At 44.0% G+C, this 25077-nt stretch overlaps 1 protein-coding gene across 7 annotated transcripts; it reads right to left on the bottom strand.

Annotated features, from left to right (window-relative positions):
• Positions 1–24831, bottom strand: LOC125132684 (zinc finger protein 665-like). 7 transcript variants are annotated; one of them, XM_047790269.1, is made up of 5 exons: positions 10756–10949; positions 6780–6872; positions 6220–6346; positions 5528–5691; positions 4606–4748 (listed from the first exon to the last, which is right to left on the bottom strand). In XM_047790269.1, exons 2-5 carry the CDS (start codon positions 6852–6854, stop codon positions 4695–4697), a joined length of 420 nt encoding a protein of 139 aa, XP_047646225.1. In that variant the 5' UTR covers positions 6855–6872; positions 10756–10949; the 3' UTR covers positions 4606–4694. The 7 variants fall into 7 exon arrangements, with proteins under 7 accessions (XP_047646222.1, XP_047646219.1, XP_047646220.1 ...); XM_047790266.1 differs by lacking the exons at positions 4606–4748; positions 5528–5691 and adding an exon at positions 1–1947 and having other exon boundaries at positions 10761–10949; XM_047790263.1 differs by lacking the exons at positions 4606–4748; positions 5528–5691 and adding an exon at positions 1–1947.
• Positions 24832–25077: the final 246 nt, after the last annotated feature.

Below are 25077 nucleotides of genomic sequence, written 5' to 3' on the forward strand. Positions count from 1 at the left end.
ACCCACTGAGCAGGACCAGGATCGAACCTACATTCTCATGGACACTAGTCGAGGTTGTTACCACAGAGCCTCAACAAGAATTCCATCCAGAAAGGCCTTTTTGACCAAGGATCTTCCCATACGCATTACATTGTTGACATTTCTCTCCAGTATGAATTTTCACAGAAAAAGTAACGTAGGGCTTCTTACTAAAGACCCTGACACACGCATCACACTAATGCAATATTTCTTTTGTATGGATCATCTGATGGCTCTCAAGAGAGAAACCCTGAGTAAAACTTTTTCCACACACACTACATTTGTAAGGTTTCTCTCCAGTATGAATTCTCTGATGTTTTGAAAAGGATGAATTGTAACGAAAGGCTTTGCCACACTCATTACATCTATAAGGTCTCTCTCCAGCATGAAGCCTCTTATGATTCACAAGGGTTGTTCTTTGATTAAAGGCCTTGCCACAGTCATTACACTTGTAAGATTTCTCTCCAGTATGAATTCTCCAATGAACTTTAAGGGATGAACTGAGACCAAAGTGTTTCCCACACGCTTCACATTTATATGGTTTTGCTCCTGTATGGGTTATCTGATGTATTGAGAGGAGACAGCGGTAAAGAAAGGTTTTCCCACACTCATTACATTTGCAAGGCTTCTCTCCAGAATGAATTCTCTGGTGCAAAGAAAGGCTCTTTTGACCAAGGATCTTCCCACACTCACTGCAGTTTTGACATTTCTCTCCAGTCTGAATTTTCTTCGGAATAGTACAGTGAGACTTTCTACTGAAGACTGTGACACATGCATCACAATTACATAATATATCTTTTGTATGGGTCATCTGATGACTCTTGAGTGTGGAACCCTGAGTAAAGGTTTTCCCACACTCATTACATGTGTAAGGTCTCTCTCCAGTATGAATTCTCTGGTGAACTGAAAGGTGTGATCTTCTGCGAAAGGCTTTCCCACATACATCACATTTATATGGCTTTGCTCCTGTGTGGATGAGTTTATGTTTCTTGAAGCAGGAGGAAGAAGAAAAGGTTTTCCCACACTCATTACATGTGTAAGGATTCTCTCCAGTATGAATTCTCCAATGATTTGAAAGGTGTGATCTTCTATGAAAGGCTTTCCCACATACATCACATTTATATGGCTTTGCTCCTGTGTGGATTAGTTTATGCTGCCTGAAGCAGGAAGAAGAAAAGCTTTTCCCACACTCATTATATTTGTAAGGTTTCTCTCCAGTATGAAGTCTCTGATGATGTGCAAGGGATGTTTTACGACTAAAGGCCTTGCCACATTCTTTACATTTGTAAGGTTTCTCTCCAGTGTGAATTCTCTGATGACTTTTAAGGGATGAATTTTGACTAAAATTTCTCCCACATACTTCACATTTATATGGTTTTGCTCCTGTATGAGTTATCTGATGTGAGAGGAGTGAGCAGTAACAAAAGGTTTTCCCACACTCCTTACATGTGTAAGATTTCTTTCCAGTAATAATTCTCTGACAATGTGCCATGTATGAATGTTGCCCAAAGACTTTACCACGTACATCACATTTATATGCTTTTATTGCTGTATGGATTATCCAGAGCTGTGAGAGAAGGGAGCAATAATCAAAGGTTTTCCCACATGCATTACATTTATAAGGTCTTTCCATCTGTGTCTCCTGGTCTTGTGTCACTATTGAAGAATGCACAAAATCATTTTCAAGTGCATGAGAAACACTGCTTTGGACACTAGAAGAAATTCCTTGGAGTGGTGAAAATGAAGGCTTCCTGCTCATATTCTTGTCATTTTGATTAAATTCTTCTATTATCTCTTCACTTTTAAAAATACATGGTACATCATGACAGCTTATTGTAAACATGTTTTCAGTAGTCTTCCTTTGTGCAAAATTTCTACTACGTCGATCTTTCTTAACAGTGAGATTTTCATTATGGGGTTTAAGCATTCCTTGGTAAGACAAAAGAAAGAAAAGAAAAAAGAAGCAAAATTATCTCTGTTGACAAGTGATATGATCTAATATGTAGAAAACACTTCACATTCAGCCAAAAACATTGCTAGAGATAATGAACTCAGAAAAGTTACAAGATACAAAATGAAAAGAAAAAAAATTACTTTTTTTTTTTCAAATATTATTTTTCTTTTTTCTTTTTTTTTTGTCTTTTTGCCATTTCTTGGGCCGCTCCTGCAGCATATGGAATTTCCCAGGCTAGGGGTCTAATCGGAGCCGTAGCTGCCAGCCTACGCCAGGGCCACAGTAACGCCAGATCCGAGCCACGTCTGTGACGTACACCACAGCTCATGGCAACGTTGGATCATTAACCCAGTGAGCAAGGGCAGGGATCGAACCCACAAACTCATGGTTCCTAGTCGGATTCATTAACCACTGCGCCACGATGGGAACTCCCACAAATTACTTTTAAACACTAAAACTGAATAATCAAGAACAAAATTTAGAAAACAACGCAATTTACAATGCAATGAAAAAGTAAATAAATCAATGACTTGGAATAAGCTTACTGAAAAGAGGGAAGATTTGTACACTCTAAACTAAAAACTCAGGGAGTTTCCATTCTCAGAATGGGGTGGTAAAAACAAATCCAACTAGTATCTGTGAGGATGCAGATTCGATCATGGCCTTGCTCAATGGATAGGGAATCCAGCATGGCCATGAGCTGTGCTGTAGGTCGCAGATGCAGCTCAGATCCTGCATTGCTTTGGCTGTGTGTAGGCCCGCAGCTGTAGCTCCAATTCGACCCCTAGCCTGGGAACTTCCATTTGCCACAGATGCAGCCCTAAAAAGCAAAAGAATAAATAATAAATAAATAAGCAAACTATAAACTCAGCTGCAAAAGTATAAGAAATGACATAAATGAATGCAAGGAAATCCCAAATTCATGAAATGGAAGTATTTTTTTTTTCTTTTTTCATAGCCACACCCACAGCATATGGAAGTTAATGGGCCGGGGATTGACTCCATCATAGGTGAGGAAATGCCACATCTGTATCTGTGAACCAACCTGAGCCTCTTCAGTCAGAGTCTTTTTTGGGGGGAAGGGGGCAACACCTGAGGCATATAGAAGTTCCCAGGCTAGGAGTCAAGCTGGAGCTCTAAATGCTGGCCTACACCACAGCCATAGCAACATGGGATCCAAGCTGCATCTGCTACCTACACTACAGCGCAGGCCAACACCAGATCTCAACTCACTGAGTAAGCCCAGGGATTGAACCTGCATCCTCATAGATACTAGCCGAGTTTGTTATCTCTGAGCCATGACAAGAACTCCCTTCATTCAGATCCTTAACCCACCCTGTCACAGCAGGACCTGCTGGAAGTCAGTATTTTCAAGGTGAAAATACTACCCGAAGAGATGAACAGAATCAATGGGCTCCCTAGTAAAATCCCAATAGCATTTCTTCAATAAGTAGATAAATCCATTCTTAGATTCCTATAAATCTCCAAAGACAATTTCTAGGAGAAACAAGGTTATAGAAAACAACAAAGTTGGGGAAGTCACAATTATTTGAACATTATTACAGAGCTAAAATAATCTAAGCAGTGTGGAAAAAAGAAAAAAAAGAAAAAAAAGGAGTTCCTGAAGTGGCGCAGTGGAAACAAATCCAACTAGGAACCATGAGGTTGAACCTTGGCCTAACGCAGTGGGTAAAGGATCCGGCGTTGCTGTGGCTCTGGCGTAGGAGCTGTAGCTCCAATGAGACCCCTAGCCTGGGAACCTCCATGTGCCGCAGGTGCAGCCCTAAAAAGACAAATCATCATCATCATCTAAGCAGTGTGGTCCTGCGAAAAAGAACAGAGGGTACAGCAAAGACATGTGCACATGGTCAAATGTTGGTCCATAGGTGCATCAGGACCACTCAATGGGGTAAGGATATTCTATGAAATCGAACAAATGATGTTTTATCATACAATGCACCATTCCACTTCCTAAGCCCTCTCTCTAAGACGCTTGAAATTTAGTAGAATGAACAAGGACACAAAAACATGACAAAAAAAGGAGTTTCCCGGTGGCCAAGTGTTTAATGGATTTGGCATGATCGCTACTGGGGCTCAGGTCACACCTGTGCTGAAGGTTTGACACCTGGCTTGGGAACTCGGGCATGGCCAAAAAAAAGCAAAAAAAAATATGGCATCAACAATACTCAACTCCACAGCCTCCCAGATACAAAGATGTGAACTTGTAGGATGTTCGCCTCTGGAGACATTCCTATACACTGATTGAGACTGAAAGTAAAAGGTAATTAGCATATGCGAACATGCTACTGTCACAGTGCGGCTCAAGAGACAATAATTTGTGACAGTCCTTAAAAAACACAATGGGAGTTCCCATGGTGGCTCAGCGGTTAACAAATCCGACTAGGAACGATGAGGTTGTGGGCTCGATCCCCGGCCTCGCTCAGTGGGTTAAGGATCCGGCGTTGCCACGAGCTGTGGCATAGGTCGAAGACGCAGCTCGGATCCTGCATTACTGTGGCTGTGGCGGAGACCGGTGGCTACAGCTCCAATTAGACCCCTAGCCTGGGAACCTCCATATGCCACGGGAGTAGCCCAAGAAATGGCAAAAAAAAAAAAAAAAAAAAAAACCCACACACAACAAAGATGAGAACAACAACAACAAAAAAAAAAACATGAGAAACACTTATCATTCAGACGCTCCTGATATTTTGTATCTTGTATCCTAAAACATGCTGACCAATCTACTAAGTAGCTTCAAGTGGTGATTTTGTAGGAGCTAGAAAATAATAAACACAAGGAAAATGACTCCACATGTAGAACATCAGAAGCTGTTCTTAACTAAGGATGGTTTATCACATCCACGAAACCAGATAAAACTGTGGACCCTTGACCGTGTGTTTCAACAGCAAGTTGCAGAGGCAAAACCATGCCCACTTAGGGGAATACAAAATGAGGAGGTGTCTACGAGCCCCACTGGGTAGCACTGTACAGGAGGGAAAGCAGCTCAAAGCATGTGGGTCAGACAGTGACCTTCACATGGACGCATACGTGCCTTTCACCACAAACGCCAAAGCAAAAGCATCACACAGTCACCCCCAAAGGGACAGGGCATTAAAATCATGTTCCGTCCAGGGCCTCACACATTCCCTAAGTAACATGCAAAGAAGATCCGATCCACCAGGCTCATAGCCCATGAGCCTCAAGGGCGCAGCAACAGCAGAAGAGAAGGAGTGTCTGAGGAATCGGGACAAGCAGACAGGGCTTGAGACAGGTCCATGCAGCCTCTGAGGGGCCGGATGGAATCCAAGAGCAGCCAGTGTGTGCCCATCATCTGATGCTCTACTCTGAAGAGTGCACAGGAAGAAACTGTCTCCTGTATTCCCACAGAACTCTCTGGCAAGGGGAGCGTTTCCCAAATGCAGTTAACGGTGAGGCTCCCACTCGGGCCTTCTGAGACCTGACCTGGGTTCCCTCTGATACACCCCCGAGCTCATTCCCAGCACTCTCCACAGCCCCCGGCCCTTTCTCTTGCCCCAACATGGGTAACACATTCACCAGAGAAACCGAAATTCCTCCACCTGAGTGAAACAAAGGTGATTTGCTCTGACTTTTCCAGAATCCAAGATCTCTGTGGAGGTGAGAACTGAGGACAATACAGGTGGGTCTAGAAAAATATTCCACAAATCCTCCCACTGCCTGCCTCCTTCTGAGTACACAGCCTATAGTGGAATACTGCAGAAATAAGAGTCACTTCCTACAACTCCAAAATCAAAACCACATGAATAGAAAAAAGTGGATGTATTGAAAGTTTGCCACTGACCTTCAAATATATCGAAGCTCTGAAACTACTCCTCATGAATCATAAAGTGAGGAAACCACGTGAGGAAAGATCCCGAAACTTTTCATGTCTCTGACAACAGGGCTGTCAGATTACTCAACCGTAACAGGGCCTACTGGAGTTTCCACTGCGGCCCAGTGGGTTAAGAATCCAACCACAGGGGTTCAGGATGCTGCAGAGGTGCAGGCTCGATCCCTGGGCACCTCTGTGGGTTAAAGGGTCTGGCCTGCCCCAGCTGCAGTGTAGGTCTCAGCTGCGCCTCGAATTAAATCCCTGGCCAGGAAACTTCCACATACCCTGGGTGTGGCCTTAAAAACAGAAAACAAATAACAAGAAACAGGCCCTCCCAAAAGGCACTCAGAGGACAATGCAAGGGCAGACTGCACCCCTAGGAAGAAGTGATCCTCACCCACATCAATCAGGCTCCTGAAGGTCTCCAAAGTCACGCCCCTGTACAAGGCCCTCTGGGCAGGGTCCAGGCAGGCCCACTCCTCCGGAGAGAACTCGATGGTCACATCCTCCAAGGTCAATGGTCCCTGAAAGGAAAACACATTTCACCAAGAGCCCATGAGGAAAGACTTTATTTTCAAACAAAATAAGAAAGATAGGAGGAAGGATCAATTCAGTTGAAATACCTATTATGAGAAATTCATGTAATGTTATTGAAGCAAATTATATGCCTCTATGCAAACCTTCTAATATTTTTTAATAAGATTATGATATCCTCCAATCCACCAGTGTGAAGCCCTACCCAGGACGATGCCCAGGGGGGCCTCTTCACAAGCTCCAGATCACTGGGTCATAGGGACATGGAGTCTAAGTGGAGGTGACAGGCCCTGAAGGGAAGCCCCGGGTGACTGGGAACGGCCAGTGTCAGGCAGGACACTTCAGAGTCAGAGAAGATGAGTGAGTCCAAAGAAGGGCATTTCAGGAAGGACAGACTGAGAAACACTGAGGAATTAACTTTACCTGAGAAACAGCCATTCCGGACTCCTTTTCTTTATTCTTCCTCCTCCCCTTCCAGGCTTCTTGCTCAGGCAACATGAGTCTCTGGAGTCAATCCTGAAAGGTGAGAATGTTCCTGAGGCTTAGGATCAACACACCCACTTCCTGTGCCACAACCACACACACAGGGGAAAATTCACCATGTGGAAGAGACAGGCCTCTGCGGGGCCCACTGTCCCAGGAGGGATTCGGGATAGGAGACTCCCATGGAGACCAAGAGGGGAGTGTCCCCTCGATCTCTTGAGATAATGCTCCCCTTCTGATGAGGCCCTCACCTTCATTGTGGCCATGGGCACCTCAGCTGGACCCCACAATCCCCTGCAGGTAACAGATCAGCCCTGCTCCATCCCTGTGCAGAGCAGAGCCCTCACCCCCTCAGCCCAGATCTCAGCCCTCAGGACGCAGAGGCTTGCTGCTCAAGATCGGATCCAGACTCGAATCGCCTGGGGCACCTTAACTATCCTTGAGGCAGGGCCCCACCCCAACTATTTGAAAGGGGAATCTTTTCTCCAGGGGCACAAAACACACAAGCAAAATACCTCATCAATTGAACATGAAACCTAGGATCAGAACCACTCAGAGCAGGTAGACCCGAAAAATCTCCCAATTTGTCTTTTCCAGTTTTATTAAGGTATAATTGATGAATAAAAATGATGTGCGCATGGACTTTCTTGGTGGCTCACAGTATAACTGCTGTGAGGTCTGAGTATCACAAAACACATAAACAAACACAACTTTTCTATGTTGCTGTGGCTGTGGTGTGGGGCAGCAGTTGTAGCTCTGATTTGAGCCCTAGCCTGGGAACTTCCATATGCTGCAGGTGCGGCCCTAAAAAATAATGGGAGATAATCTGTCCATAACAATCTAAACATACATGTTTCAACATTTTTAATACTCAAGAATATAGCTTATTTAATAAAGAATGATGTGACTAGACTTTAGAAGGCCACCAAAGCTTATTTCAGAAGTTAAGAATTATTTATAGGAAAGCAGAAACTGAACATACTGATTAATTTCAATCTCCAAATGATTGCATATAATCAACTAAGAAAGAAAATGTAAATCTAGTAGGAAAAAAAAAAAACTCACAACACTTTGAATGTTCCTTTAAGGAGGAACCAGGCAGTGACAGTCATTTCTTTCCCCGCTTCTCTCCCTCATTCCTTTACCTCATGCTAGGAAAAAGGAAAGGGGTTACACACAACTGTCTAAGTCACTGCCCCCCCCCCGGGGGGGGGCAGCTGAAGAGGAAATCCAAAAGCAACTTATCAGTTGATAAAAATAATTACTAAACGTACAGACTTGGAATTCCTGGTGTGGTGCAATGGAGCACTCGGACAAAGGTTCCATCCCTAGCCAGGCACAGCGGGTTAAGGACCTGGTGTTGCCAGAGCTGCGCTGTAGGTCAAAATTGTGGCTCACATCTGTTGGGAAACACCTGTTTCACCTGCTGGGAAACTCCATATGCTGCAGAGGGCAGTGTCACCCCCGCCACCCTGAAAAATGCACAAAACGTTCTATAGCACATTTTGAACTTGTCACTCTGATGTGTATAATCTAAGCAAACACACTTTAGATTCTAAAGCCACAAAACAATACAGCACAACTTAATCATCTATATCCAAGTCAACACTCATCTGAATGCAGTTTTCCCCCTCTACCTGCATTACTATGCTTTTCCATTTCATTCTGTTTCCCAGTCTCTTTCTTTCATGTGAGCTCCTTTTTGTTTTTTTTTTTTTTTGAACAAAACTGCTGCAAGCGTAAGTTTCAGATCTAAGCCACAGTAGTGAAAATGATAAATCCTTAACCACTAGGCCACCAAGGAACTCTCTTTTTATACTTTTTTTTTTTTAACTCTGTAAGTTCCTTTGTTTTTGGCCACCCAGAAGCATACAGAGTTCCCCAGTCAGGGATCAGATCTGAGCCATAGTTGCAACCAATGCTACAGCTGTTGGATCATGGGATCTTTAACGCACTGTTCTAGGCTGGGGTCCCAGAGCTCCTGAGAAGCCACAGATCCCATTGCACCACAGGGAGAACTCTTCTCTGCTTCTGTTCCTCAATGCTGTTCCTGCCCCTCTATTTCGAACCCTACACATGTCCTGTCCACGCTGCAACTTCTTTCCCCTCTAATTGTGTGCTTCCTCTCCAACCTTTCGGATTACCCTCAATCTCTAGCTCTTTCTGCCTCTTTCTTCTGCCATCTCTGCTCCTGATTTGCCCTCTGGGATACCATCCTTCTACCCCTGCTGTGCTCCCTCTGTGGTCACTCTCTCATACTCTCAGGTGCTATGCTTCCTTCCTGCTGCTTCCTTCCTCTGCTCCTCAATTACTCCCAGTGTTGCAGGAAGGGGGACACCTTCCAGGGCCTGAGCAAGGACTCCTGTCTAACACTCGGAAATGAAATGTCTGAGGAGACACATGCGCTGACAAAGCAAAAGACTTTACTGGAAGGGACACCCAGGCTCAGGGCAGTAGAGTGAGGGAACCCAAAACTACTCTGCCATGTGGCTCACAGCATCACCTTTTATGGGAACAGGGTCAGCTTCTGGACTGTCTCTGGCCAATCATCTTGCTCTGCCCATATCTGGTCTGTCTCAGGGTCCTTCCTGGTGGCAAGAGACTCTCTCAGGCAAGATGGGTTTCAGCTCCAAGGAATCTGGGAGGCTGGTCCTCTGCTCCCTCCTAATGGCTCTAGTGGATTAGTTTTCCAGGCAGCACCACCTTCCTTATCAGGGGCCCCACTCTTTTGTTTTTTGGTACAAGGTAATTTTTTTTCCTTTTTTTTTTTTTTTTAAGAGCTGCCCCCTCGGGCATATGTAAGTTCCCAGGCTAGGGGTTGAATTGGAGCTCAGCTTGACAGCCTATGCCACAGCCACAGCCACAGCCACGCCAGATGCAAGCCGAGACTTCAACCTACACCACAGCTCATGGCAACGCAGGATCCTTGACCCACTGAGCAAGGCCAGGGATCAAACCCACATCTTCATGGATACTAGTCCAGTTCATTACCACTGAGACACAATGGGAACTCTCAGCAACCCCCTTGAGAAAAGACTCACACAAGCAGGCCAAGGTTCGCGGTTAGGGTCGATAGTTTTCTAACACCAGCAATATGTCGTTCTGAAGGCCAAGGTTGCAACTCTTTTATCCACACCCCTCACTCTGCCTGAAATGCCTCACCATTGTTTTGCCCCCTCTCCTACCACTGATACAGCTGTCTCCCTAGGTTTCTCTTCAATCCCCGCACATCCTGTTTTAGTTACTTCTTTATTGAATTCTATCATACTGCACAACGTTCAAGGATAAACTTCTTTTATGCTAGTGTCTCTTCGGCCATCCCGAGAGTTACCATCCGTCTCTCTCATTCTTTTCTCCTCTTTGTCTCCTTCTCTCTCTGTCGCCCTCTATCTGCTTCTCCTGGATTCCCCTTGCCCACGAATTCGCAACCAAATAAAACGCTCGCCTGGGGGAGAAACCATTTTGCATCCGAAGAAAGCTGAGAAGGAACCAACCGAGGGTTCCAGGCTGGTCAGGGCCACCTCCCCCTCCGCGGGGTGCGGGGAAGGGCTGACGGCGCAGGGAGGCCTGAGGGCCGGAAGGACCGGCCTGAGGAGCCGCGGGGACAGAGGCGCTGCAGGGAGGGTGTCTCAGGAGAGGGCGGGCTCCCGAATCCCAGGACCAAACGCGGCCTCTCCGGGAGCGGGGCGGCCGGCGCTGCCTCCAAGGCCGGGGGACGGGGGCAAATCCACCGCTGGGAAGAGGACTTTACCTGAGGCGGGGGGTGGGCACAGGAGACCGGAGGGTAGGGGGGACGTCAGGCAAGGTTTTTAAACAGGAAAATATCTCGAAAGGCAGCGTCTACGTGGACCGCAGGCAGAAAAGCCGAAGGCAGGGACTGACCTCAGAACGATTTCAAACCCAAAGAAAAACATACCTGACCTGTAACGCGACTTCCGGAACTGTTCCGGGTGGAGAGGCAGCTGCGGGGCTAGAAACTCGATAGACACTCCCAAAACTCTGAGGACAGGGTAAGGGACACCTCGCAACCAAACTACGCAAGAAAGAAACAAACGCTCCGCACTCTGACCTTCACCCCGAGTATGCAGTTTTCATTTCCGGAGCAAGGTGTCTGCGCAGCGAAGAGGCAGGACTTCCGGGGCGGGACCTGGGCGGAGCGTTAGGGGCGGGGAGAGGAGCGACTGCTGGGCAGCACCAGAGCCGGGAAGGGCGGGGTCCCGGAAGTGAGTCCTAGTACCTGCTTTTTTTAAATATTTAAATATTATTTTATTTTTTCCATTGTAGTTTATTTACAGTGTTCTGTCAATTTCTGCTGTACAGAAAAGTGACCCAGTCATACATATATGTATTCTTTTTCTCTCATTATCCTCCATCATGTTCCATCACAAGTGATTACAGCAGGAGTGCATTGCTTATCCACTCCAAATGCAATAGTTTGCACCTACTAACCCCAAACCCCCAGTCCATCCCACTCCCTCCTCCTCCCCCTTGGCAACCTGAAGTCTGTACAAGTCCATGATTTTTTTTTCTGTGGAAAGCTTCCTTTGTGCCATATATTAGATTCCAGACATAAGTGATACCATATGGTATTTGCCTTTCTCTTTCTGACTTACTTAGTATGAGAGTCTCTAGTTCCATCCATGTTGCTACAAATGACATTATTTTGTTCTTTTTTTATGGCTGAGCATATTCCATTGAGTATTTGTACCACAGAGGGGCTGTAGTGGAGGTGTCTCAGGAGAGGGCGAGCTCCAGAATTCCAGGACCAGGGTGAAGACGTGGCCTCTCCTGGAGCAGGGTAGCCAGCGCTGCCACCAGGAGCGGGGGGGAAGGGGGGGCGGGGGGGGGGACCCACAGGACATCCTCGTGGAAAAGGACTTTACATGAGGGTGACACAAAAGACGGAGGGAATGGGGGACATCAGGAAAGCGGCTTAAGCGGGGAAATGACGAAAAAGACGGTGTCTATGTGGACAGCAGGCAGAAAAGCCAAGGGCAGGAAACAGCCAAGAGCGACTTCAAACCCAAAGGAAAACAAGCCCGACCTGTAACAACAACATCTGTGTTTATTTCAGGAGGAGAGGTGAGTGCTAGGATGAGTCTGTAGGTGAGGAAGAATATTAACTCAATCAGCGTAGGAGCATGGGCTTCGATGCATTCTTTGATATGGCTATTGATTAACATTTATGGTTTAGGGGCTCCAGAGAGTAATTCCCCACAGGCCTTGTTTACTAGAGAAAATGTGCCTTCCCCCAGATAGACCATAATCTCTAACCTACTCCTCAACTGATAGAAAAGGAGTGAGAAGAATCGTGACCTAGTCCAAGAGAAGGACAAAGAAAACATCAAACTTAGGGGGACATTTCCACCCCCTAAAACCCCTATTGGATAAGGACAGATAGAGGTAACTGAGCAAATCCAATGGGAGAAAACCACATCTTTCTGGACCCCACGTTGATACCCCCCCCCCGATCTCTAAGGAATAAAAACTCCTATAGGGCAATAGAGAAGGGGGCTCTTCTCCCCTCTCCCAGCAGTCCTGGGAGCTATTTGCTTTCCTTTAATAAAGACTTTGCTTGCTCACTGCCTGTGTGTTCGAGGAGTTAATTCTTCAACTGCCGTGAACAAGAACTTGGATTCTGGTATCATAGGGACCCCCCCACACACCCATGGGAAGGGGCAGAGGAGACAGCACAGCACAGACTTAAAAGAAAAATGAGAAACTTGTGCTCTGGGAAGTGTTGGTCACCCCTCACCACTGAGAAAGTGTGCATGCACAGAGTTGGGGGGGGGTCTTCCCAGGAGAGGATGGTTATTCCTGATATCTTGAAGCTGCTCATTTTAAGATCTTGTCTGGAGGCGTTCCCATTGAGGCTCAGTGGTTAACGAATCCAACTAGGAATCAGGAGTTTGCAGGTTCGATCGCTGGCCTTGCTCAGTGTGTTAAGGATCCAGTGTTGCCGTGACCTGTGGTGTGGGTCACAGACACGACTCGGATCCCGAGTTGCTGTGGCTCTGGTGTAGGCTGGTGGCTACAGCTCCGATTCGACCCCTAGCCTGGGAACCTCCATATGCCACGGGAGTGGCCCTAGAAAAGGCAAAAAGACCAAAAAAAAAAAAAAAGATCTTGTCTTGAAAGGTTTTGTTTTCTGTTAGGTTTTTGCTTTTGTTTTTGTTTTTTTTTTTTTGGAGGTTCCCTGGCTAGGGTCGAATCGGACCTGTAGCCGCCGGCCTAAGTCAGAGCCACAACAATTCAGGATCTGAGCTGCGTCAGTAACCTACACCACAACCCACAGCAACGCTGGATCCTTAACCCACTCAGCAAGGCCAGGGATCGAACCCGCAACCTCATGGTTCCTAGTCGCATTCGTTAACCACTGAGCCACAACGGGAACTCCTTCTCTGGGAAGGTTTTAAGGTAAAAGTGTACAGGCGAGCATGTCACTGGTGAAGGAAATTAAACTATTTTCTATTAACAAGTTCTAGGGTTTCTATGAAAAGCTGTTTTAGCCAGCAGGTTACTCCATCCTGCTCCTAAAGCTCAAAACAATTCACTGGTCTCCGTGTGGATAGGGGGGTAGTTGGCTCCCAAAATATTTCTTCAATTAGAACTAATTAAACAGAGTTCCCATCCTGGCTCAGCAGTAACAAACCCAACTAGGAACCATGAGGTTGTGGGTTCGATCCCTGGCCTCTCTCAGAGGGTTAAGGATCCAGCATTGCCCTGAGCTGTGGTGTAGGTCGCAGATGGTGCTGGGATCCTGTGTTGCCGTGGCTCCTGTTTCACCTCTAGCCTGGAAACTAACATATGCCACTGCCGGTGCAGCCCTAAAAAAAACAAACACAAAGAATTAAAGAGTTTAAGGAAACAAGATCTGGACTTTCCTTTGAATTAAAATCTTGAATGAGAAGTACAAAACTCTGCAGTTCCCATCATGGCTCAACAGTAACCAATCCAACTAGGATCCATGAGGACTCTGGTTTGATCCATGTCTTTGTTCAGTGGCTTTAGGATCCAGCATTGCTATGGCTATGCTCCTACTTGACCCCTAGCCTGGGAACTTCCATATGCCTCGGGTATGACCCTAAAAAGCAAAATAAATAAATAAATAAATAAATAAATAAATAAATAATTCTAGTTTACCTATCAAACAAAAATGTCCCCACTGTATATTGCTCCTTTTTAAGAAAATATTCAGGAGTATTGTTATTTTCAAATTATTGTACAGAGTGCTTCAAGGCTAAAACTGGAATTGGATGATTTAAAATTTTTCTAGTGTTTTGTGTGTTTAATACATTCCTGTTTTTCTTTCATATAAACCAAGGTGCAGGCCATGAGATTTATTTGAACACAAACAAGAACAGGAAGAAACACATACATGTACTGCATATTCAAGAATGGGGAGCAGGTGTTCGGGAATCAGATGAACACTAACGAGGTAATCTACAGGATAAGACTTTGGCCCTTCCCCATCCCCAAAGTAAACTTGCCTGAAAGAACTTTTTCCTTGAGTAAAAATTTTGTCCCACCAAGTTTCTGCCTAAGAAAACCTTCCATTTTGTACAGCTCTTGGAGCACTTCTTTATTTGCTATGTAGGATGCTGCTCCATATATAAAAACATTCAAAAAGATCAACTAGATCTTTAAATTTACTGCATGGGCTTTTTTGTTTGTTTCTTTCTTTGTTTTTTGCTTTTTAGAGCTGCATCCTCAGTATACAGACGTTCCGAGGATAAGGGTTCAATGGTAGCTACTGCCTCCAGCCTACCCCACAGCCACAGCAATGCGGGGTTCCAGCCATGTCTGTGACCTACATTATAGCTCAGATATACACCACAGCTCATGCCAACTAGGGACCCCTGACTCGATGACTCTAGGCCAGGGATCAAACCTGAATCCTCATGGATACTGGTCAGATTAGTTTCTGCTGCACCACAATGGCAACTCCCTGTTGTGTTCAACTTTTGCACACTACTGGAAGTCAGAGTCAGAAATAAACTGCTATACTATTTGCATTATACTCACTTAAATAATCTGAATTAGAGTGTAGAGAGAATAACTCAAGTACAAACTATGAGTACCTAATCCCAACTGTATGTTATGTGATTCCACATTGGGAAGATATTAATATAGATTCTTTCAATGTTAACAGCCTAATGGTGCATTATGAACTACTCATATAAAGTACTAAGATAGGGTTAGAACTATGTTGGTGGATGAATCAGGATTCATCCGGGGTTATGATAAAATTTTAAATTTAAAATATTATTACTTAAAATAGGAGACCTATGATATATTCTGAATAACACACTGCAAAACCTAATGGCAGCAATTAAATATGAATAATACTCAAAAACATACTAGAGATTATTTTGAATAAATGACACTCTCAAGTAACTGCTCTCTTTGATTTAAAAAAAAAAAAGACAGGAGTTTCCATCGTGGCACAGTGGAAATGAATCCGACTAGGAACCATGAGGTTGCAGGTTTGATCCCTGGCCTCACTCAGTGGGTTAAGGATCTGGTGTTGCTGTGAGCTGTGGTGTAGGTCTCAGACACTGCTTGGCTCTGGCATTGCCGTGGCTGTGGCATAGGCTGGCAGCTACAGCTCCGATTCGACCCCTAGCCTGGGAACCTCCATATGACGCAGAAGCAGCCCTAGAAATGGCAAAAAGACAAAAAAATAAATAAATAAAATAAAATAAAATAAAAATAGAAATGGCACAGCAGGAGTTCCCATCGTGGCTCAGTGGTTAATGAATCCAACTAGGAACCATGAGGTTGCAGGTTCGATCCGTGGCCTTGCTCAGTGGGTTAAGGATCCAGTGTTGCCCTGAACTGTGCTGTAGGTCACAGACATGGCTCAGATCCCACATTGCTGTGGCTCTGGCATAGGCCAGCAGCAACAGCTCCGATTAGATCCCTAGCCTGGGAATCTCCATATGCCACGGGTGTCACCCTAAAAAGACAAAAAGAACAAAAAAAAAAAGAGACTAGTTTCTCATTAAACACAGATAGCTATTTACAACTGATGCTGCCATCCAATGCAGAAATTGACCAACTTTTCCCCTGCATTACTTCTACCAGATAATTAGTCCTTGTAAAAGCCCATTCCCTTGATGTCCTGCCCTCTCTCTTCAAGGTCATTTGGCAGAGGATTCTGTCCTATGACCCAGAGAAGCCTATTTATGGAAAGCACCCTGAACATAATGATTATGATGAGTCATGTCATAGTTTTACTTCATTGTCTGCCCCTCTCTGTAGCTAATTCACACACTATTGAATCCAATAAATCAAGGTCCTTGTTTTTCCAGGGCAAATAGATGTGAATAAACCACACCTAAAGAAAACAACCCATTCATCATATTGAAACCTTCCCCCCAAACCACCATCAAAGGCCTGTAATGAAGGCAAAAGATCAACAACCTTCAAAGGTCAGGTTCAAAAGCATAAAAAGTAATGGAGCCTTTTCCAAAAAAAAAAAAATCAAATAGTAGAAAATTTCAACATAATATAGATAATGAGCCATTTCCCACTATGTTCCTCTTGTTGTCATATACACATAATGGCATTGGGTTTAATATCAGCTGTGTAAGTTACTCTTGAAAATACATCGAAGTATTTCCCACACTCATTTTTGTAAGGTTTCTCTCCAGTATGAATTCTTTGGTAGAACTTAAGGTATGAATTTTCAATAAAGACTTGGAAACATTCATGAAATTTCTATAATTTCTATTCAGTACAGATTAACTGATGGTAAGTGAGTTTCCTAGACTCACAATATCTGCATGATTTATCCCTAGTCACCCATGATTTTAAAGTGGGTTTTTTTGTTTTGTTTTGTTTTGTCTTCCTTTTTTTTTTTGAGCCACACCCACAGCATATGGAGGTTCCCAGCTTAGGGGTCCAATTGGAGCTGTAGCCCTCAGCCTACAACGCAGTCACAGCAAAGCCAGATCCAAGCCGTGTCTGTGACCTATACCACAGCTCATGGCAATGCCAGCTCCTTAACCCACTGAGCAAGGTCAGGGATTGAACTCGCAACATCATGGTTCCTAATCAGATTCATTTCTGCTGTGCCATGACAGGAACTCCAGATTTTAAAGTGTTAACGATGAATGAAGACCTTCCCACATACATTAATGTTTCCCCCTCTGTATTTGGTAACTGACAAGTAGTGAGAATACAGATGTAAGTGAAGTCTTTTCAAGACTCATTATTTTTTTTTTTGTCTTTTTGCCATTTTCTTGGGCTGCTCTCGCAGCATATGGAAGTTCCCAGGCTAGGGGTCAAATCAGAGCTGTAGCCACCAGCCTACACCAGAGCCACAGCAATGCGGGATCCGAGCCGCGTCTGCAACCTACACCACAGCTCACGGCAACGCCAGATCGTTAACCCACTGAGCAAGACCAGGGACCGAAACCACAACCTCATGGTTCCTAGTCGGGTTCGTTAACCACTGCGCCACGATGGGAACTCCAAGACTCATTATTTTTGAAAGGTTTCTTTGCAGTATGAATTTGCTGATGTCTTGTGAGTATTACCTTGTGACTAAAGGCCTTGCCATAATCATTACATCTGTAAGGTTTCTGTCTAGTATGAACTCTATGATGACTTCAAAGATGTGACTTTTGACCAAAGGGTCTCCAAAATGCATTGAATTTCTATGGTTTGGCTCCAGTATGGATCACCTGATGTCGTCTGAGGACTAAGCTCTGATGAAAGCTTTGGCCACACTCATTACATACACAGGGTCTCTCTCCAATACGAATTCTCTGATAACCAGAAAGATTTGAATTTGGAGCAAAGACTTTCCCACATATATCCTATTTATATGGTTTTGCTCCTGTATAGGTTAACAGATGTCGTGTGAGTTGACAGGCATAATAAAAGGTTTTCCCACACTCATTACGTTTGCAAGTTTCCTCCCTAGTATGAATACACTGATGATCAGCAAGGTAGATTTTTTTCTTAACGGCCTTGCCACACTCATTACATTTGTAAGGTTTCTCTCCAGAATGAATTCTCCGATGATTTGAAAGGTGTGATCTTCTACGAAAGGCTTTCCCACATACATCACATTTATATGGCTTTGCCTCTGTGTGGATGAGTTTATGTTGCCTGAAGCAGGAAGAAGAAAAGGTTTTCCCACACTCATTACATTTGTAAGGTTTCTCTCCAGTATGAAGTCTCAGATGAACTTCAAGGGATGAACTGTGACTAAAGTTTGCCCCAATTATTCACATTAATATGGTTTTGCTCCTATATGGATCTGTTGCACTGAGAGCAGTAAGTGGTAAAAAGTTTTTCCCACACTCTTTACATTTTTAAGATTTCTCTCCAGACTGAATTCTTTGACAAGGAGAAAGGCTTTTTTGACCAAGGATCTTCCCACACTCATTACATTTTTGACGTTTCTCTTCAGTAAGAATTTTCTTATGAACAGTAAAGGAGGACCTTGACACATATGCCACTTACATAATATGTTTTTTCTATGTGCTGTCTGATGACTCTTGAGAGAGGAACCCTGAGTAAAAGTTATTCCACACACAATACATTTGCAAGGTTTCTCTCCAGTATGAATTCTCTGATGATTCAAAAGCTGTGAACTTTGATGAAAGGCTTTCCCACATACATCACATTTGTATGGCTTTGCATCCGTATGGATCAGTTTATGGCAAATGAGGAGGGAAGAATAAGAAAAGGTTTTCCAGTATTCATTATATTTGTCAGGTTTTTCTCCAGTATGAACTCTCTGATGCTTTGCAAGGGTTGTTTTATGAGTAAAGGCCTTGCCACCTTACATTTGTAAGGTTTCTCTCCAGTGTGAATTCTATGATGATTGTAAAGGTGTGAAATTAGTCGAAAGAATTTCCTACATACATCACATGTATGTGGTTTACTCCTGAGTGGATTAGTTTGTGTTGCATGAATGCAGAGGCAGCAGAAAAGGTTCTCACTCATTACATCTGTAAGGTTTCTCTCCAGTATGAACTATCTGATGATCTGCAAGTATTGTTTTATGACTAAAAGCCTTGCCATAGGCATGACATTTGTAAGGTTTCTCTTCAGTATGAATGCTCTGATGAACTTTGAGGGACAAACCACGACAAAACTTTGTGCCACATACTTCACATCTATGTGGTTTTGTTCCTGTATGCCTTACCTGATGTACTGAAAGGAGTGAGCGGTAACAAAAGGTTTTCCCACACTCTTTATATTTATAAGGTTTTTCATCAGTATGAATCTCTGATGGATTATAAGGTTTGATTTTTGATTAAAGAACTTCCTGCAGACATTACATTTGTATGGCTTCTTTCCAGTATGAATTCTCCAATTAAATTCAAGGGATGAATTGTAACCAAAATTTCTCCCACATACTTCACATTTATATTTTTTTGGGGGGGGGGTTGGGGGGTTGGGTTTTGTTTGTTTGTTTGTTTGGGTTTTTTTTTTTTGTCGTTTTGTCTCTTTAGGGCTGCATCCATGGCATTTGGAGGTTCCCGGCTAGGGGTCCAATTGGAGCTACAGCTTCTGGCCACAGCCACAGCCACAGCAACACCAGATCCAAGCCGTGTCTGTGACCTACACCACAGCTCATGGCAACACTGGATCCTTAACCCACTGAGGGAGGCCAGAGATTGAACCCACAACCTCATGGTTCTTAGTCGGATTTGTTTCCACTGCGCCTCGACGGGAACTCCCACATTTATATGGTTTTGCTCCTGTATGGTTTATCTGATGTATTGAGAGGAGTGAACAGTAATGAAAGGCTTTCCTGCACTCTTTACATTTGTAAGTATGAATTCTATTCATACAGTGCAACGTATGAATTTCGACCACAGACTTTCCCAGGTATATCACATTTATGTGGTTTTATTCCTGTGTGGATTATCCAATGTGTGAGAGAAGTGAGCAGTAATCAAAGGTTTTCCCACACACATCACATTTATAGGGTCTTTCCCTGTGTGTTTCCTGGTCTTGTGTTACTATCGAAGAATGCATAAAACCATGGTCATATCCATGAGAAATGTCAAACTGGACACTAGAAGAAATTCCTTGAAGTGGTGAAAATAAGGCACGACTGCTGATACTCTTGTTACTTTGATTACATTCTTGTATTTTCTCTTCACTTTTAAAAATAGGTAGTATATCCTGAAAGCTTAATGCAAGCATCTTTTCAGGAATCTTCCTTCCTGCAAAATTTCTACTACATTAACCTCTCTTATCAGTGAGATTTTCATTATGGGTTGTAGGCATTCCTGTGTAAGGAAAAAAAAAAGAAAAAAAAAGAAGCAAAATTATCTCTGTTGACTCATGATACGATCTAATACATAAAAACCCTGAAGGTTCATCCAAAAACATTGCTAAAAATAATGAACTAAGAAAAATTACAAGATAATAAAATGAAAAGGCAAAAATCAATACTTCTAAACACTAAAACTGAATAATCAAGAAGAAATTTAGAAAAAAATTCCATTCACAATACCATCAAAATGTAAGTAAATCAATGACTTGGAATAAACATAGAAAAAGGGGAAGAGTTCTACATTCTAAACTAATAGCTGGAGTTCCTGTCAAGGCTCAGTGGCTAACAAACCCAACTAGGAACCATGAGGTTGTGGGTTCGATCCCTGGCCTCGCTCAGTGGGTTAAGGATCCGGCATTTCCGTGAGCTGTGGTATAGGTCACAGACGTGGCTCAGATCCTACATTGCTGTGGCTGTGGTGTAGGCCAGTGGCTAAGCTCCAAGTACACCCCTAGCCTGGGAACCTCCATATGCCACAGGTGCAGCCCTACAAAAGTCAAAAAGACAAAAAAATAAAAAATAAACTAATAGCTGGAAAAAAATTAGAAAAGATATAAATGCAAGATATCCCAAATTCATGAATTAGAAGTCAGTGTTTTTTTTTGTTTGTTTGTTTTCTTTTTTTTTTTTCAGCTGTACCCACAGTATATGGAAGCTCAAGGGCCAGGGATTGAATCCATCATACTGCAGCAATCTCAGATCCTTTAACCCAGTGCCCTGGGCAGGAAATCTAACCCACATCTCCACAGCAACCTGAGCCCTTCAGTCAGGTTCTTCATCCACTGTGCCACAGTGGGAACTCCTGAAAGTCAGTATATTCAAGATGTCAATACTACCCAAAGCGATGAACAGAGTCAGTGGAATCCCTAGTAAAATACCAACTAAATAGATAAACCCACCCTTAGATTCCTATACAATCTCAAAAGACACTTGATAGGAGAAACAAGGCTGGTGAAAACAACAAACTTGGGGGATTTACAATTATTTGAAAATTATAATAAAGCTCAACTAATCAAAGCAGTGTGTTCCTGAGAAAAAGACCATAAGAGTACGACAAAGACATCACAAATAAACTTTTTTTTTTGTCTTTTTGCCTTTTCTTCTACCGCTCCCATGGCATATGGAGGTTCCCAGGCTAGGGGTTGAATCGGAGTTGTAGCCGCCGGCCTATGCCACAGCCATAGCAACACGCGATTCGAGCCGCATCTGCAACCTACACCACAGCTCACGGCAACGCCGGGTCCTCAACCCACTGAGCAAGGCCAGGAATCAAACCCTCAACCTCATGGTTCCTAGTCGGATTCGTTAATCACCGCGCCACAACGGGAACTCCTGCAAATAAACTCTTGTGTACATCATCAAAGGATGGTCCAAGTGTTTGAGGACGACACCATGGGGAAGGATCGTCTATTAAATCAAACAAATGATTTTTCATCATTCGATGTATCATTCCACTTCCTAAGTTTTCTCATTAAGACAATTTGAAATTAAATAGAATGAACACCGACACGAAAAAGTGACAAAAAGTAGATCCCTGGTGGCTGAGCGGTTAAAGGACCTGCTGTGGGAAGATACACATCCGCGGTTCCGGTTTGACCCCCAGCGTGGAATTTCTACACACCTTGGGTGTCGCCAAAAAGAAAAGTGACAAAAAATAGGGCATCGACAACACTTTGCTCCACAGGCTCATGGATACAAAGATGTGAACTTTGACCACGATGCCCCAGGAGAAATTCTTATAGTATTTATTGAGACTAAAAGGAAGTCATTAGCATATTTGAATGCTAATGCTCAGGTTTCAGAGCCTGGAAGACAGGAACTCCTGACATTCTAAAAAAAAAACAACAATAAATACTACAACCACCACCACCACCACCAGAGAAACTTACCATTCAGGCTCTCCTGAAACTGAATATCTTGTATCCTAAATACTGTGTATCTTGTATCCTAAAACATGATGACCACTCTAAGAAATAGCTTCAAGTGGTGATTTTTAATGAAGCCAGAAAATACAAGCACAAGGAAAACCACTCTTTGTGGAGAACATCAGAAGCCGATCATGGAGTCCCCTTGTGGCTCAGTGGTTAACGAATCCGACTAGGAACCATGAGGTTGCGGGTTAGATCCCTGTCCTCGCTCAGTGGGTTAAGGATCTGGCGTTGCTGGGGCTGTGGTGTAGGCCAGTGGCTACAGCTCTGATTAGAACCTCCATATGCCGTGGGAAGTGGCCCTGGAAAAGGCAAAAAGGCAAAACAAAGCAAAACAAAAAAGAAGCAGTTCGTTAACTAAGAAACCAGATAAAAGTGCAGGCCATAGGACTGTGTGTTTCAACAGCAAGTTGCAGAGGCAAAACCATGCCCACTTAGGGGAATACAAAATGAGGAGGTGTCTACGAGCCCCACTGGGTAGCACTGTACAGGAGGGAAAGCAGCTCAAAGCACGTGGGTCAGACAGTGACCTTCACACGGACGCATATGTGCCTTTCACCACAAACGCCAAAGCAAAAGCATCACACAGTCACCCCCAAAGGGACAGGGCATTAAAATCATGTTCCGTCCAGGGCCTCACACATTCCCTAAGTAACATGCAAAGAAGATCCGATCCACCAGGCTCATAGCCCATGAGCCTCAAGGGCGCAGCAACAGCAGAAGAGAAGGAGTGTCTGAGGAATCGGGACAAGCAGACAGGGCTTGAGACAGGTCCATGCAGCCTCTGAGGGGCCGGATGGAATCCAAGAGCAGCCAGTGTGTGCCCATCATCTGATGCTCTACTCTGAAGAGTGCACAGGAAGAAACTGTCTCCTGTATTCCCACAGAACTCTCTGGCAAGGGGAGCGTTTCCCAAATGCAGTTAACGGTGAGGCTCCCACTCGGGCCTTCTGAGACCTGACCTGGGTTCCCTCTGATACACCCCCGAGCTCATTCCCAGCACTCTCCACAGCCCCCGGCCCTTTCTCTTGCCCCAACATGGGTAACACACTCACCAGAAAAACCGAAATTCCTCCACCTGAGTGATACAAAGGTGATTTGCTCTGACTTTTCCAGAATCCGAGATCTCTGTGGAGGTGAGAACTGAGGACAATACAGGTGGGTCTAGAAAAATATTCCACAAATCCTCCCACTGCCTGCCTCCTTCTGAGTACACAGCCTATAGTGGAATACTGCAGAAATAAGAGTCATTTTCTACAACTCCAAAATCAAAAGCACATGAATAGTTTTGATTTGCATTTCTCTTATAATCAGCGGTGTTGAGCATTTTTTCATGTGTTTGCTGGCCATCTGTATATCTTCTTTGGAGAAATGTCTATTCAGGTCTTTTGCCCATTTTTCCATTGATTGATTGGCTTTTTTGCTGTTGGGTTGTATACGTTGTTTATATATTCTAGAGATTAAGCCCTTGTCGGTTGCATCATTTGAAACTATTTTCTCTCATTCTGAAAGTTGTCTTTTTGTTTTCTTTTTGGTTTCCTTTGCTGTGCAAAAGCTTTTCAGTTTGATGAGGTCCCATGGGTTTATTTTTGCTCTTATTTCTGTTGCTTTGGGAGACTGACCTGAGAAAATATTCATGATGTTGATGTCAGAGAGTGTTTTGCCTATGTTTTCTTCTAGGAGTTTGATGGTGTCCTGTCATATATTTAAGTCTTTCAGCCATTTTGAGTTTATTTTTGTGCATGGTGTGAGGGCCATCATTAATAAATCCACAAATAACAAGTGCTAGAGGGTGTGTGGAGAAAAGGGAACCCTCCTGCACTGTTGGTGGGAATGTAAACTGGTACAGCCACTATGGAGAACAGTTCGGAGATACCTTAGAAATCTATACATAGAACTTCCATATGACCCCGCAATCCCACTCTTGGGCATATATCCGGACAAAACTCTACTTAAAAGAGACACGTGCACCTGCATGTTCATTGCAGCACTATTCACAAGAGCCAGGACATGGAAACAACCCAAATGCCCATCAACAGAGGATTAGATTCGGAAGATGTGCTATATATACACAATGGAATACTACTCAGCCATAAAAAAGAATGACATAATGCCATTTGCAGCAACATGGATGGAACTAGAGACTTTCCTACTGAGTGAAATGAGCCAGAAAGACAAAGACAAATACCATATGATATCACTTATAACTGGAATCTAATATCCACCACAAATGAACATCTCCTCAGAAAAGAAAATCAAGAACTTGGAGAAAAGACTTGTGGCTGCCTTATGGGAGGGGGAAGGAGTGGGAAGGATTGGGAGCTTGGGCTTATCAGATACAATTTAGAATAGATTTACAAGAAGATCCTGCTGAATAGCACTGAGAACTTTGTCTAGATACTCATGTTGCAACAGAACAAAGGGTGGGGAAAAAAATGTAATTGTAATGTATACATGTAAGGATAATTTGATCCCCTTGCTGTACAGTGGGAAAATTAAAAAAAAAAGCACATGATTAGAAAAAAGTGGATGTATTGAAAGTTTGCCACTGACCTTCAAATATATCGAAGCTCTGAAACTACTCCTCATGAATCATAAAGTGAGGAAACCACGTGAGGAAAGATCCCGAAACTTTTCATGTCTCTGACAACAGGGCTGTCAGATTACTCAACCGTAACAGGGCCTACTGGAGTTTCCACTGCGGCCCAGTGGGTTAAGAATCCAACCACAGGGGTTCAGGATGCTGCAGAGGTGCAGGCTCGATCCCTGGGCACCTCTGTGGGTTAAAGGGTCTGGCCTGCCCCAGCTGCAGTGTAGGTCTCAGCTGCGCCTCGAATTAAATCCCTGGCCAGGAAACTTCCACATACCCTGGGTGTGGCCTTAAAAACAGAAAACAAATAACAAGAAACAGGCCCTCCCAAAAGGCACTCAGAGGACAATGCAAGGGCAGACTGCACCCCTAGGAAGAAGTGATCCTCACCCACATCAATCAGGCTCCTGA

The sequence above is a fragment of the Phacochoerus africanus genome, chromosome 8 (genome assembly GCF_016906955.1).
Source record: "Phacochoerus africanus isolate WHEZ1 chromosome 8, ROS_Pafr_v1, whole genome shotgun sequence".
Classification (NCBI taxonomy): Eukaryota; Metazoa; Chordata; class Mammalia; order Artiodactyla; family Suidae; genus Phacochoerus; species Phacochoerus africanus.